Source organism: Rhodamnia argentea, chromosome 7 (genome assembly GCF_020921035.1).
Source record: "Rhodamnia argentea isolate NSW1041297 chromosome 7, ASM2092103v1, whole genome shotgun sequence".
Taxonomy (NCBI): domain Eukaryota; kingdom Viridiplantae; phylum Streptophyta; class Magnoliopsida; order Myrtales; family Myrtaceae; genus Rhodamnia; species Rhodamnia argentea.
In genome coordinates, this window is record NC_063156.1 from 2,111,457 (window position 1) to 2,127,422 (window position 15,966).

Below are 15,966 nucleotides of genomic sequence, written 5' to 3' on the forward strand. Positions count from 1 at the left end.
AATATTAGTTTTGTGAAGCTGACTCGTGCTCACGCTTGCAGGCTTGTGGTTAAAAGGCTGGCAAATTAAAATAACTTCTCCAATTCCTTTATCATCAATCTCATGTAATAGTTCAAAGGCTTCATCGGACTCCATGTAGGACACTAGCAAATGTGAAATGGTGTGGCCACACTGGATCTTTTATTATTCCCCAAAAGAGTTTGATGGCCTCCTCATTCTCTTTAGTTTGCGTAGGTCCCACGATTATTGGAGTCCAGACACCACGTTATGATCTTGCATATGATCAAACAACTTTCTCGAATCATGAGGCGATCCACTAGCTACACACTTCACGTCCATATCCACCAAGCTGCATCCGACACAAACATACGAAGCCAATCCAGACCATACAATCCTGGAATGCAATTGCACACCACGGAATTTGATTGGATGCAAGATCCAACCAATAGCTTCCTTTGGACAACCCCAACTGAGTACATCTCGTCATCATCAAAGTCCACTCAACCACATTCCACACGGCATTTCGTCGAACAACTTACGAGCTGAAACCAAATCAGCACTAACCTTTGCAGACGTGTCAATTGATGCACACCCAACACCCACATCGGAATCAAGATAGCGGTTTTGATTATAACCCTGAAACCCTATCATCAATTGATGCATTCTTCGTAACCGAACAAGCCCTGGGGGGGAAAAGAAACCATCTTCAAACATACGAACGAAAGTATCGACTGCTTTAAATGCGATGTGTTATTGGCATAGCAACAGATCATGGAACTCCAAGAAACCAAATCCCCTTTAGGACTCATGTCCCTAAAAGTCCTATCCGCCTCAGCCCAGTCGTTGGATTTTGAGTAGGGACTGATGCGCGAGTTGAGAATTCACCGAGTCGGCTTCAAGCGGGGATCGAGCAAGCACGCAATTGACGCACCTCCTGAGCGCGAACTTCGCAAGAGCGAATGCACGACTTGAGGAGGAGAGAGAAGGCAAGGAGGTCGGGATGGGACCCGTCACGGGACATGAGAGGTCGAGGTGAGAGATCACTCAGCCAAGGTGGCCGACATCAAGGTGGGTGATCAGGCGGCGGTCGAGGGGCGAGGGTGAGAGGTTTTGGCGGGAAGGGGAGAGCTTGATATTGGACGTTGGAGAGAGAGGGGAGAGAGAGAGAGAGAGAGAGAGAGAGAGAGAGAGAGAGAGAGAGCCGTTGCTCCATAGAAGTCGAGCTTGGTCGGCCATATTAGGAAACAAGGAATGTAAACAGAGAGGCGTATGAGGCAATTCTTCTGCAAAACACAGGATGTAATAAACGCTAAAATCATACATGTTCGCAAATTACATGGTTGGTGATGCTTCTACGGGAACTACTTTTATTTTGGATTCATTCGAACATGGAGAAGAGAAGAATCATACAATGGACTCGGTCGTAATTTCATTGCCATTCTGAAATTGGTACCCTTCACAAATTGTTGGAGCACTCGATGTGGTGGGGAATGATTCAAGTTCTATTTCAGTGTCCACGTCATCAACTGGCTTCTCGGATGGATACAGAAGCGGTTTTGGAGGCAGTTGCAGATTATCAATATCACCTTCAAGCATGTTTATGACCCTCCTCATCGATGGCCGGTCATCAGGGATTAACTGTATGCACCAGAGGGCAACTATTACCATCTTCCTCGTTATCTCCTTTTCCCCTTGTGCTTCTTCAATTTCCACCTCGTTCTCTTTGCTAAATTGATCATATACCCACAAAGGGAAATAAATTTGACTTGAATGTTCTGCATATGCATTTATATTTTTCCTTCTACCAGCCATTTCCATCAGCATCATCCCAAAACTATAAACATCAGCTTTATATGAAACACCACCAATGTCCTTGTAGAATAGCTCAGGAGCCATGTATCCCAAGGTACCTCTTGCAACGGTCAACGACACTATGCTACGGTCCACGGGGTAAAGTCTTGCAAGCCCGAAATCAGAAACTTTCGGAGTGAAATTTTCATCTAGAAGAATATTGTGAGGCTTGATGTCAAAATGTAGTATTTGCATGTCACACCCCCGATGCAAGTATTCAATTCCCTTCGCCACCCCAAGAGTGATCTCATATATTTTCTTGTGATCCAGAAACTTATCACCATCCTCGGTGAAAATGTGCTTATCTAAAGATCCATTTGGCATGAAATCATACACGAGTGCTTGTTTCGAGTCTTCAAAGCAAAAACCTGTGAGCTGCACCACATTAAAATGGTGAACTCTCCCAATAGTACCCACTTCACTAATGAAATCTTGGCCATGGCCCTTGGACTTTTTCAAAATTTTGACAGCCACTTCGTTGCCGCTTCTGAGCGTTCCTTTATACACAGAACCATAACCCCCTTCACCTAGCTTGTGCTTAAAGTTTCTGGTGATTTTCTTAATATTCGAGTAAGAGTACCTTATGGGCAAAAAGTTGTTATGAGCTTGCAAGAATTCCTCGATGTTATGGTCCATTGCTAAGTGCCTTCTTCTGTACTTGTAGATCAGAAATATCGCAACAAACGGCATCCCGATAACGAACTTCACTACACAGAAAAGCACTGAAAAAATTTTTGATAGGTTAGAGTAAAATTTTTTTTCATAATTATTGTACGAATAAATAATTGCGGCTTACCTAATAGTACTGTAATATCCCAAGCTGTCCAAAAGGCAATATCATCTTGGACACCTGTGGAAGAAAGGAATCAATAATGTGAAAAAGAAATTGAAGGAAAAGGATTTTGGAATGCAAAACTCACGAGGAAACAGAGAAGTAGCAAGCTACTCTGTCCAAAAGAATATGAGAAGTGTGCTGCGTGCATTTGTAAATAGATGGATATTAGATATTTCTTTCATATTCCAGTTTCGAAGAGAAAGTAGCAAGTGAAAGAGTATACAGAAATTATGGTAAAATTTGATTGCAAATCGATGCTTACCACCCAAATAGTACCGGGATCCGCAAACCTGACCACCCAAGGCGCTAATTGCCAAACGACGGGAACCAAAGTATCTATATAAAGGAAAGCGGTAATAGAGATCAATGTAGCAAAAGAAAGTTGTCTTCGCTATAGGATCATGATAACCACCATAGTCGAAAAGAAATCCATCGGCCATGATGTTATGGATACGCTCGTAGTTGTAGGAGCTGCTATTAATCTGCTCGTCACCCCCAAAGTTATATGACACCCACGTCCAATACTGAATGGTGCAAAAATCCCGGATATATGATGCTTTCGGATTGACTAAAGCATACGAGTTCCAATTTGATGACGTGTTGGAAGAGTACGGCCCCTTCACGCATGGACCGGTAGCGATGTAGACTGGAGAGTCAACCGGCTTTGAGCAATTCACAATGACCAATGTACTTACGTTAAAAGCAGTGCTATTGAACCCATCATACCCCAACACTGAATGACGGGGGAGAGACGAGCGGTTATCCCTTTGCAGTCCGTCATCAACGAATCTGATTCGGTGGTTGGAATAATCGATAGACTTTACATAGTATCGACCACCAAACCAATATTCAATAGTGCGATTATCTTCACAAGCTAGCTCCAAATTCGAGATACCACATCCTTTCGGATCACTTTTCAGTCGAAATGGGTCACTTATATTGCGAATGTCACCACAGGATGAAGGGAAGCACCGTCGTCTACTCTCGACGCCGCAAGTCATCATTAGAAATAGAGCGAGAATGAGGAGCAATACTTGACAGATATTCATGGAGGCGAGAGCATAAACCATGCCTCCGTCCATCTTCGGGCGAAGAGGAACTGGTAAAGAATTGCTGGGTATGTTTGGAGGAGGCGCAATAGAAAAAGATTGAGAAAAAAAGGTTGGACGATCCTTGTTTGATTGGAGACTGAGAGTCGTTTGGTCTTTATAGAGTAGCCCAAGTCAATCGAGGGAACAAGTGGAATGCAAAGTCAACAAATCAAAGAGGAGGACTCAAACCGAGGAGGTTTCGTCGTTAGAGGAATGGCCGGTGGCCGAGGACTCAACCTACACATACTCAGTGCAAATGTTGGCCATTCGTTTCCATCTTCTTTCTTCACCGCCGGGGTCAAAGGTAAAATTGTTGCATAGTTTTGAGGCAAAACATCAAAAATAAAAACTAGTGATGTCTCTCTTGATCCCCACTTCTGTTGAACTCTGATACATAACCTAAATCAATTTGTTGAGATAAGTGCATTGAAAGTCCTAAAATAAATCACAAAAGTGTAATTAAGTCCTAAAACTTACCAAAAAGTACAATTAAGTCGTAAAACTGGTCAAATTGGTGCAATTGAGTCCCGCCATTAATTCCGTCCAACTAGATTAATTGAAATTGCGGATGTGGCTTTTTGTATTGTTATTTTCTCTACCTATGGGGCCATAACGTGGCTAAAACGACGTTGTTTTGGATCAAATGTGATTTTCAATACAAATTTTGTTTAAATTAATTCAGAAAACAATCTAAATTAAACAAAAAGAGGGGGTATGAAACCCTCGGGTGGGCTGATTTGGACTAAAATAATCTTATTTTAACTTCATGTTTTATGTTTTAGCCACGCCACTGCCGTGTTGGATAGAGAAAATAATAGTTAAAAGAAAATTCTCCATTAGCATTTTCATTAGTCATATTCGATGGAGTTAATAGAAAGACTCGATTGCGCCAATTTAATTACACTTTTTGTAAGTGTTAGTACTAAATTACACTTTCGTAATAAATTTTAGGACTTTTAGTGCGAACAAAAAGTAAAAGTTATGGACAAAAACTTTGGGTTGTTTGTTAAAATAAGATTTGTTTGCGGTGTAAGGTTGATTAAGTTACTAAGTAAGAAGACTCGTTCTAGGGTGGCCTCTTTATTAAAGTGAACTTTGCGCGAAAAGAGATAGCGACGGTCTTAAGATATTGGCCGACAAAGAGAGGATCAGACGGGAGAGAGAGTTGAGGTATCCATGGTCAAAATGCAAAAGAGTGTTAAAAAAGTAAGGGGGGCAAAAAAGGAAGAATCTAAAGACTTGCTTTTCCGAAAGCCAACGAGAATCATGCTTTCCCGCGTTGGAATTGAAATAGTTGCAAGACTTTTGACGTGTCTTATGTTGAGCTAAGAAAAGTATTGCCAGAATCACATTAGCGCGTCTTCCGTGACACTTTACGTACAAAATACATTTTGTAAATTGAACAGAAAAATAAGTCTAATCTATGTTCCTATAAGCTCGTAACCCAAGTATTTCCATGACCGGACGAGATATTTTCTCATTTTCTAAAGATATTTACTCAATTCTAAATGATCCACTCTGACAAACTTTTTTAGATTTTATTGTATGAAACTGTACTAATATACTGACCCTTTGCCTAAATGATAGTTGGAGCATAAGTATATTGACCTTTTGAGTCTTGGGCATCTCTTTCATACTTTGAGGCATGGCGCCTCAAGAGATACATCTATTTCACATGTGATAAAGTGCGTTCATTCTCGTGAGCTTTATATTGATTTACCGACAATTAAGAGATGTTTATCACAATTTATGGGTGTTTATCGCTAGATATATTTTATAATTTTTTAATACTTTCATAAAGAAATATGAATTTTTTATATTTTTTCTATTTTTTCTTTTTTGGTTTCAAGGCTGGCGGCCTCTGCTGTTGCCAGATCCGGCCACCCACGACCGTCGCCTGGCCATGGCAAGGGCCGCGACGCCCTCACTAGTGGCCGCGAGGGCTTTGCGGCCCTTCCCGGGGCTTGGCTAGGGTCGCCGGCCCTCGTCGGCTCTCGCCTAGGGGTCGGCGACCCCCGCCGAACCTAATTCGGCGAGGCCGTCGGCCTTGAAGCCAAAAAAGGAAAAAAAAATCCAACTTTTTTTTATAAAATTTCTATAAAATAATTTTTTCAGATTAGCGTCGGTTGTGTCACGTAGGACGGTCGGCGTCCACGTCAATAATTTTTGGTGAATAGGACTGAATCGGCAAACATAAAAGATTTAGAACCGAATCGGTAAGCATAAAAGATTTAAGACTGAATTGGCAAAAGTGTGAAAGGTGTAAAATTTTTTTGATAATTTTCCCTCCACATTTATATCTACTGAAAAGAACAAAATCGGAGGCTCTCTCTGACAAGCAAAATAAATTGTTGCTCCATTTAACTTTTTAACTTCAAGGACTTGCTAGCACTGGCAAAGAACATGCAATTCCGTGAAGCACGTGATGACGCGAATAATTTTCGATATCCTTTGATTCGGCAGCACCACAACAAATAGAGGAGTGGGACATCACCTAAACATGAATTGTAATCGTTCTTTTCCAAAGACCGTGCGTGACCGAAAAAGCAAAATGGAAATTGTTGTATCTGGATTTGCAATTGGACCACGCGACCACGCGTGAAGAGGACAGAAGTCATCACGTACGACCATAATTGCAAGGAATCGTTTAACATCAAATATCAAATAGAAACCACTCGGAAGGTTAACTTTTAATTATTGTTATTGAAATTTGCGCAAAACAGAGAGTTTCAAAGTAAGAAAGCAAGCAGAATTCGGCAGATTTGCTTTTTGGAAGCCCACGAGAATCATGCTTTCTCCCTTTTAGATTTAATTACTTTCAGGACTTTTTGTCGTGTCTTAGGTGGCCCTTGCTTTTGAGCTAAGACAAGGATGTAACATTGATAAAACTACCATTAGCGCGTCCTCCACAACACTCGTTAAGAATATTGACAATAGCGACTATAACTTTTGTACATAACACATGCTGCAAATTGAATAGAAAAAAAGGACTTATATGCGTTCGTACCAGCACGCAACCGAGATATGACCTTAATCAAATGGGATTTTTTTCTCTCATTCTGGAGAGATAATTAATAAATCCTAACTGATTGATTATGAGAAATTTTTATTATTGTCCATAGACTAGATATTGGAGACTTTGGAGTCAATAAAGTTATCTGTTTAATGAGCTACATATAAAGCGCATCTTGGAAATTTACACCCATGGAAAATGCAAAAGTTTCTTCCACTCTCTTGCCGTGATTGTTGATTCCACATCCCGTCAAGTGAATAAAGATAATCACTTCCTTCTGATACGCAATCTTTCTTGTTCGTCTTTTCCCTCCTCCCTTCTTCTTCTCCATCTTCTTTCTTCGCCCCACGAGTCACGACCACGAGAAAATTGATGCATAGTCTTGAGAAAAAAGATCAAGAACAAAACGCAGACAATGCAGGATCACCAAACCTATAGTAGTACTAAAGGAATGTAGTGGAATGAAGCCTCATGCCAAGAATATCAATGTCCAATACGAAAAGTTTGCATAACTCAACGATCGTTGCGATCTCGCAGACCATATGAAAGCCCCATCAATTTTTTCCGAAAAGAGTGGTCAATTCCGTCCAAAGTAAATCTATTGCAAGAAAACAAAAATATGTTGTGATTGGGGAATAAAAAGTAGAATTTCGGCGAGCCAAATGCTGAGTGACTTCTGAAGGCAATAACCACAAATGAAAACTACTTGCGGACCGAATGTCTTGCGAGGAAAGCGGAGTGGTTCATACCGGAGTCAAAGAGGAAATCGCAAGTATATGGACCTACACATACGTCCCATCTAGTGTCCAAGCTTAGGAAGGGTTACAGTATGGACCACCCATGTACATGGATTTCTTAATGAGCTAGATAGTATATCAAATCTTAGTCAAGTTATGAGTAATCCACAGTAATTTATAAATCAAAAAACATTTTTTTTAATCAGACAGCGGAGATGAAAAAGTTTATCAAGTTAAACTAATAAAACATGGCCTAATATAAGAAGAAACAAAGAAACTTCATAGAATTACTCCTCAATAATTTCACGTTAACTTTAAAACGGAACATGAGTTCTTTCAAATATAGGCTTCATAGAATCGTTTCGTCTAGGATCTTCTTCCTTTTTTTTGGTAAGGAGGATCTTCTTCCTTTTCATGTTGATAAAAGCTGTTTCTCACATAGATAGATGTGTCTACTTTGTAAAATGTGTATATGACTATTTTCTTCGAAAATGAATTCATAAGTCGATGATTTCGAGAAATAACATGCCGTTAAGAGGACATTAAGTAGCAAGATCACATGTTGTCTTTAGCATTTTAATTGACATTACCCTAAATAGCGTAATGAGGGAGGGCAAATTCTCTATGTCCATCACCTGCCCCCACGGTTTTTGTTCTTGCTCTCTTGTCAATTTGTTTATCCTCGCGAAGGAGGATGCAAGAGAGTGATGTAAGCCATGATTAAAACGTTAGAACAACATCCAAGATCACCATAATTAGAATTGCAAAATACCATAACAGATTAAAAGAGTTTACACACCTGATTTGATATACATTGCTCTTGATGCGGAAAAACGGCGATCCAATATTCAAGAGCTTCTTCTCTATTACCATTGGTATCACTGGTTTCAATGAGATTGCGCCTCACGTATTTCGTTTTGTGACGGCTCCTTATGTGAGGTTATTTGTGCATTAGGGTTAAAGGAGGGACTTGAGCTCTATTTAAAGAGTTTTTAGCCAGACCCTCTCATCACGAACCATGCTCAACTCAACCTGCACTATCCAGCCCATAGTAGACTAGTTAAGAATCTTTGTATCTTGTTTTTATCATACTAATCCCGTAAAATGGTAATTACAATATTAATTAATGTACCCTCACGAAAAAACTATATATGAAGTACAATAACACAACAATAACCTAAGAGCTAGAAGATGACGAAATGTAATCACTGTGGCAAGCTAAACTAGCTCAACTCCCTCCCAAACATAATATCAATCGGCATACAAATGTAAGACAATGCAATTATTTTTTGCAATATGCCTTGCATCGAGTTTTATCAGCCTTTTGAGCTGCCTTTTCTGTCGAAAGAGATAGCTTATATCGGGGATCAAGACAAAAGTGAGGCACAAGTAATTATTCTTTGTATCGCAGCTAGTCTCTAGTAAAAATACATTCTACATTAGCGTAAAACATGGTATATAAAATTTGCACCAGGAAAACTAATCAAATCTATACTATTTGATATGATGTAATGAAATTTTTAATTAGTGATGCGATGGAGACATAATAACTAATAAGGGAATGCCTGATGGTGATAGGAACGAAAGGAGTTGGAGTCGTCGGTCATCTAAATGTCCAAGTCAACCAATAAACCAAAGTCAAGCGAATAGAACTTGAAATACGTGTGGACCAGCTAAGTTATATTTTATTGGTGGGAATTACGTAGAAATTGCTGCACTTGCGGTCAAGCTAACAGAAGATGGTGGCGGATTCATTTATGGACGGCTTTCCCGACAATAGGCAGGAAACTTCTCTCAACCGCGTCCAGAGTTGACGTATTATTGCGAGTTGATTTCTCTGTCGGAATCAATTTTAGTGTCGCAAAAATCAACAACTTGAATATTGTTCCCAAAATGGAACTAAAATCCTTCCTTTTAAGTGAGGCGTCCAAACCACTGGGAGATTGACCTAGTGGCCATCTTTCCAAATGCGAAAAGAAAAGTGTGAGGTTCGAATCCCCTCTAAGGTGAATTCTCCTCTCTTGGATCAGGGGGAGTGGGGTGGGACGCAACCTGCACATGACATATTGTGCACACAGTGTGACTGAGGTATCCAATATCAATTATACAAATATTGCAAACTGGTCTTACTAAACCTACCATTACTAATTATTAAGATGTATTGCCCATCCAAATAAATAACCTATCGTGATCGACACTATTGGGCTGATTCCATTAAGCCCGCTATAATTTCATGATTATCTTAGTCAACCCCCAAAAATTTAAAATTGTTTTACTCAGCATCCTATACTTCCGTTGAGAGTGGATGTTGTCGAGATGGTGGGAAAGAGAGAGACTCATTACTCAATGCAAACATTAACGTGAAGAAAAATTTACCTCGTTATAACAAGGAGATTCACTCGAAAGGGAAATTGAATGAATGCCATACAACACTCATTGTCATTAAACAAATATGGCAGTGAGAAGTTTACTAGAAAACACTAGTGCTATATGAGAATTATGTAAAAGCTTCATGGATTAGATAGTGAATGATGATATACGTTGATAGTACTATTTTTTTCATTTGGCATTTCACTTCTACAATAGGGGAATATTCACACAATACATGATTTCGTGAACTCATTATCATGCTCAAACCGGTAACTGTTGGAAACTATCAAAGAACTTGACGAAGATGAGACGGTTTTAAGTTCTATGTCGGTGTCAACATTGTCAAACGGCGTCTCCATTGGATACAGAAGCGGTTTTGGAGGCAGTTGTAGTTTATCCGGACCTCCTTCAAGCATATCTAGGACTCTGTTCATTGATGGCCTGTAGTTAGGGCTCAATTGTATACACCATAGTGCAACAATTATCATCTTCCTCGTGATTTCTCTTTCCTCTTCTATGACGTCATCCATTTCAACCTCCTTTTCTTTGTCAAGTTGATCATAAACCCACAATGGGAAGTAAATTTGGCTTGAACGTTTTGCATGTGCATCTATATTTCTCCTTCTACCGGCCATTTCCATCAACAACATCCCAAAACTATAAACATTAGCTTTATAAGAAAGACCACCAATGTCCTTATAGAACAACTTAGGTGCCATATACCCCAAGGTTCCTCTTGCCGCAGTCAATGATACTATGCTGTGACCGGCAGGATAAAGTCTTGCAAGTCCAAAGTCCGAAACTTTTAGAGTAAAACTTCGGTCTAGGAGAATGTTGTGAGGCTTGATGTCAAAGTGTAGAATTTGCATGTCGCAACCCCGATGAAGATGCTCTATTCCTCTACCAATGCAAAGAGAGATCTCATACATCTTCTTATAATCAAGAGAATTATCACCATCCTTATAAGAAATGTGCTTATCCAAAGATCCATTCGGCATGAAATCATAGACAAGAGCTTGTTTGGAGTAATCGAAACAAAAACCAACAAGTTGCACCACATTAACATGGTGGATCCTTCCAATTGTGCCCACTTCATTTATGAAGTCTTGGCCATCAAATTTCGATTTGTTCGGAATCTTATTCACAACTTCATTGCCACTTCTAAGTTTTCCTTTGTATACAGAACCATATCCCCCTTCACCTAACTTGTGTTTGAAATTATTTGTGATCTCCTTGATATCCGAGAAAGAGAACCTTATGGGAAAAAAGTTATTGTGAGCTCGTAGGAATTCTTCGATGTTTGTGGTGACCGCTTGGTGCCTCTTCATCCACTTGTTGATCAGTAGTATCAACACAAATGGAGTGCCGAATATAAATTTTGCTGCCAAGAAGTGGCCTGCGCAAAAATTTGGTCGTTGATTATTGTGTTGTTAGTATTTTTTAACACATGCCATTTTTTTTTCTCATAGTGCTGGTTGAGATCTTCGTAAGTGTGCGGAGAGAGGGACTAGTCATACCCAAGACAAAGGCGAGATTCGTAGATGCAGTTAGCACAACATTGACTGTGATCATCCATGTAGAATTAGCTGTAGAAAGCAAGAGAATTCGTTCAAGATGACTGGAAATGATAAATGAGAACTACCGACGAATGAAGGAAGAATTAAATCTATCGTTTTAGTAGTAATAGTTCACGCTAAGCTATAACCCAAGTCAAAGATGTATTCCTACAATCACTGCACAAGTGTAAAAGACACTTGTATTCGTCGGAAGTTGCAAGTGAAGTCTAGAATAAACTTATTTCACCGTGAAATCCATGTTATCGTGGCCTGATGATCTTTTCTCTCGAAGAAACATGATTTCACTTTTGTTCCCCTAGATGTATGCAATTTATTCACCCACATAACAGTAGCAACCATGCAAGCGACACGAGCTACTATCGATGTAAAACAAATATCAAAGGGATAGTGTCCAATCCATGAAAGCTCCATGGTTGTAAAACAAACATAAGCAATGCACGTCGAATATGCTAGAAATGGTACTGACTTCTTTTACTTTAAGTAACGTGGCAATTTTTGTGTTGGAACCATTTGAGACGTGCCACATCCCTCAATGGGTAAACTTTCATAAGATCCTTAGTAAAGCTAGCATTTAGAAAAAAAGAGGATGAAGAAGAAGAAGAAAGAAATGAAAAAAAAGCGTAAGTCGCTTACGGGAGTGATAGTGATGGCACTCCTTTCCGTATCTGAAACCTAAGAAGCAAAGTTTATGTCTTCTCTCAAACGACAAGGGGCCCGAATAGTAGAGAGTGAATCCTTCGGCCATCATGTTGTGGATGTCCTTGTACGATAATCTCACACGATAATATTGATCCCTTTGGCTTTCCCACCCATGCATATCGTTCGATGCGAATGCCATCATGGTTATAGTGCAAGAATCCTTGATGTCTGATGCTTTTAATCCATCAAACTTGTGAAGAGCGTATGAGTACGCCTTCATTTGGGAATAATTAGGAGGCGTGCCCGGCAGAGTATGCACGCTTGATACACAGTTTGGTATCAACATACAAAATAGAAGCAACGGGGCGTGAGCACTTCACAAAGGCCACTGGGCTTCCGGAACTAAGATAGTAGAGACCATTTCCACTTAAGTTGGATCTCGCCAAAGAGTAACGAGGGAGGGACCAGCATTTACTCTTTTGCAGACCATTGTCAACCACCGTGATCTGGCCGTAGAAATCTTTGTCAGAAGATCGATCATAATAGATCGACTTCACATAATATCGGCCAGTATGCATATATAGAACGGTGCGGTTATTTTGACAAGCTAGCTCATTCGTAGAGAGGCCGCAACCTTTTGGGTTGCCTTTAAATCGAAAGGGAAAACTTTTGTTACGGACCTCGCCGCAAGATAAAGCATCGCACAAGTGATTCCTTTTCACACCGCATCTCGTCCCTAATAGTAAAACAGGCAATACCAGCAGAAATGCATGGTACATCAGCATGGAGCGCAGAAAGTTAATCATTTCTCCTACGTTCGATGCAAGAATTGAAGTTTTAGCTTGGTAATTTTGGTGAATGACTCCATAAGGGGATGGATTCACAGAGAAATGATCGAAAAAATCAGTTGGGGTGTCATTTGTCATTGAGATGTCCATGTCAACAACTAACACATAATAGTCAAGTCCACAAATGTACATCGCGTGGAATAATTCATGGGTAGCTTTCACATGAATTAGGAAAGAAACTTCGCTGCATTCTTTCTCATTAGGCTCCGTTTATTTCACGAAAAATGAGTAATTCAAAAAATATTTTCCTAAAAATGATCGCATGTATCACTTGAAATAATTTATTAATAAAAAATATTGACATTACAAGAAATAATTTGTGTCTGAACATTTGCGTGGACGATAGAAATGGTTTCCATTCATTTGTATTTATCAATGATATAAGTGGTCATTTTGTTTTTAGAAAATACTTTTCAAAACTCCCATATTTCGTGAAATAAATGGGCCTTAATCTCTACTTTTCTTTCGATGTGTCCACGTGACTGTCGGGTTCACATCCCATCCACAAAGAAATCCATATCTCTCTCTCTCTCTCTCTCTCTCTCTCTCTCTCTCTCTCTCTCTCTCTCCATCACTTCCTTCATTCTTCCTAGTTTCTTCTTCATTCTTTCCTCCTCCCTTCTTCTCCATCTTCTTTCTTCACCATTCCACGGTCATGGCAAAACTGATGTATAGTTTTGAGGAAGAAGATCAAAAATGAAAACTGGAAAGACCAATGGCACAAGGTACATAGGCTTGGAATGGAGACGAAAACTCATGTCCCTCTCTCGGCCTGTGAGCAATGGAAATTAGGGGCATCATATGTGGTGGAGGATCAATGAGGGTATGTTCAACTGATAGAACACAATCAATCAAAGTCGAGAATGTCACGGGAGTAACGAGTAGGACCCAACATCATCGCCCTTTCTTTCTGGCAAGAAAACATCGTAATTTGTTTGTTCTCTGAGAAGGAGGATGCAGGGGAGCACAACCATATAAAAGAGGTACAATAACACTACATTAATAAAGAGCTAGAAAAAGCCAATCTAGAAAGTAGTCACTGTCGAGCTAAACTAGCCCAAGTCCCTCCCAACATAAGTACTAGATTGTGGGGACATATAACAAATACACAAAGCTTTTTTCGATCAAACTATGCATGGTACTCTAAGCATTATCGCTATCTCCAAAAGGAAAGGTAGCAGAAATTATGTGAGCGCTTGATGAAGTTGAGAATGTTGCTAGTTCCATCTCGGCTTTGTCATTGCTGACTGGCTCATCCTGTGGGTAAATAAGTGGTTTTGGAGGCATTTGAAGTTTACCAATATCTCCTTCAAGCATTTCTAGGACTTTTCTCATTGGAGGCCGATGCTCAGGATTTAATTGTATACACCAAAGTGCGACTATTATCATCTTTTTTATCACCATCCTTTCCTCTTCTACTACTTCTTCTTCCATTTCAACACTTTCTCCTTCACTGACTTGGTCATACACCCACAAGGGAAAATAAATTTGGCTTGAGCATTCGGCATTTGCATTTATGTTCTTCCTTCTACCTGCCATTTCCATGAGCAACATCCCGAAGCTATAGACGTCCGCTTTATAAGATACACCGCCTATGTTTTTGTAGAACAACTCGGGCGCCATATATCCCAAGGTTCCTCTTGCAGTGATCAATGAGACTATGCTATGATCGGTAGGATAAAGTCTCGCCAGTCCAAAGTCAGAGACTTTCGGAGTGAAATGCTGGTCTAAAAGAATGTTGTGAGGCTTTATATCAAAGTGTAGTATTTGCATGTCGCACCCTCGATGTAGATATTCAATCCCCCTGGCCACCCCAAGAGCGATCTCATATATTTTCCTATAATCGAGAAACTTATCACTTTCATCGGTGAAAATGTGCTTATCCAAAGATCCATTTGACATGAGATCGTAGACGAGAGCTTGTTTCGAGCCTTCGTAACAAAAACCGACAAGTTGTACTATATTAACATGGTGAATTCTTCCAATAGTGGCCACTTCACTGATAAAATCTTGGCCATCGGCCTTGGACTGCTTCAAAATCTTGATGGCCACTTCGTTGCCGCTTCGGAGTGTTCCTTTGTACACAGAACCATACCCTCCTTCACCCAGCTTATGCTTAAAATTCCTAGTGATCTTCTTGATATGAGAGTAAGAGTACCTTATGGGTGAAAAGTTGTTATGAGCTTGCAAAAATTCTTCAATGTTCTTGTCCATTGCTAAGTGCCTTCTTTTGCACTTGCAGATTAGAAATATCACAACGCACGGCATCCCGATTACGAATTTCGCTGTACTGAAATACACTGAGGAAAACTTTGATAGGTTAGAATTGAGTATTTCTGTTAATTACTATAAAAACTAATCATTGCGGCTCACCTAGTAGATATATAAAATTCGAAGCTGTCCCCATGGCAATCTCATCTAGGACACCTGTGGAAGGGACGACTGATGTCAAAAGGAATCGAAGGAAAAGTAGCATGGAAAACAAAACTCGCGAGGAAACAGAGTAGTAGCACTAGCAATAGCAAGCTACTTTGTACAAGCTGACTTTGTGTTCAAAAGAATGGAAATAATAGCCTATACAAGAAACTCCTTTTGCTTTGCTAGCAAACCGCGAAATATAGGGAAACAGTGATTTTCATTTTAAATAAGAATTTCTTCATTCTATTGATATATGACTTCAATTTTTTAAAGAATTTGTTAACGAGCGTCCCTTGAATTAGTGGAAAGGAATGATAATCTAGGCCCGGTAAACGTGCAACCGATGATGCATCTGTGTGGGGTGACTTCTACCGTCACTTCCTATATTGTTTTTCGGAATTCTACAACTCCTATAATTTGGTTTTAATATGTAAGACGAAGCTCTAAAAAAACTTTCAAATGCACAAATATTGACGTATATTAACATGTAAATTTTGCATTAATTTTCTTCAGTTTTTACTATTCTTTTTCATTTTCCAGTTTTGAAAAAGAAAGTAGCATACGAAAGAGTGTATAGAATCATGCCA

At 39.7% G+C, this 15,966-nt stretch overlaps 1 protein-coding gene across 2 annotated transcripts in view; it reads right to left on the reverse strand.

The window, feature by feature from the left end:
• Positions 1 to 1,363: 1,363 nt before the first annotated feature.
• The window catches only part of LOC115754283 (rust resistance kinase Lr10-like), an 87,640-nt gene continuing 73,037 nt past the window's right edge, over positions 1,364 to 15,966 (reverse strand). The window contains exons 3-4 of one of the 2 annotated variants that reach the window (XM_030693264.2): positions 2,648 to 2,693; positions 1,364 to 2,573 (exon numbers count right to left, since the gene is read on the reverse strand). In XM_030693264.2, coding sequence (XP_030549124.1) covers positions 1,405 to 2,541 — 1,137 coding nt within the window. In that variant the 5' untranslated portion in view covers positions 2,542 to 2,573; positions 2,648 to 2,693 and the 3' untranslated portion in view covers positions 1,364 to 1,404. The remainder of the gene's footprint in view (positions 2,574 to 2,647; positions 2,694 to 15,966) is intronic. The other variant, XM_048282799.1, reaches the window with a different exon arrangement.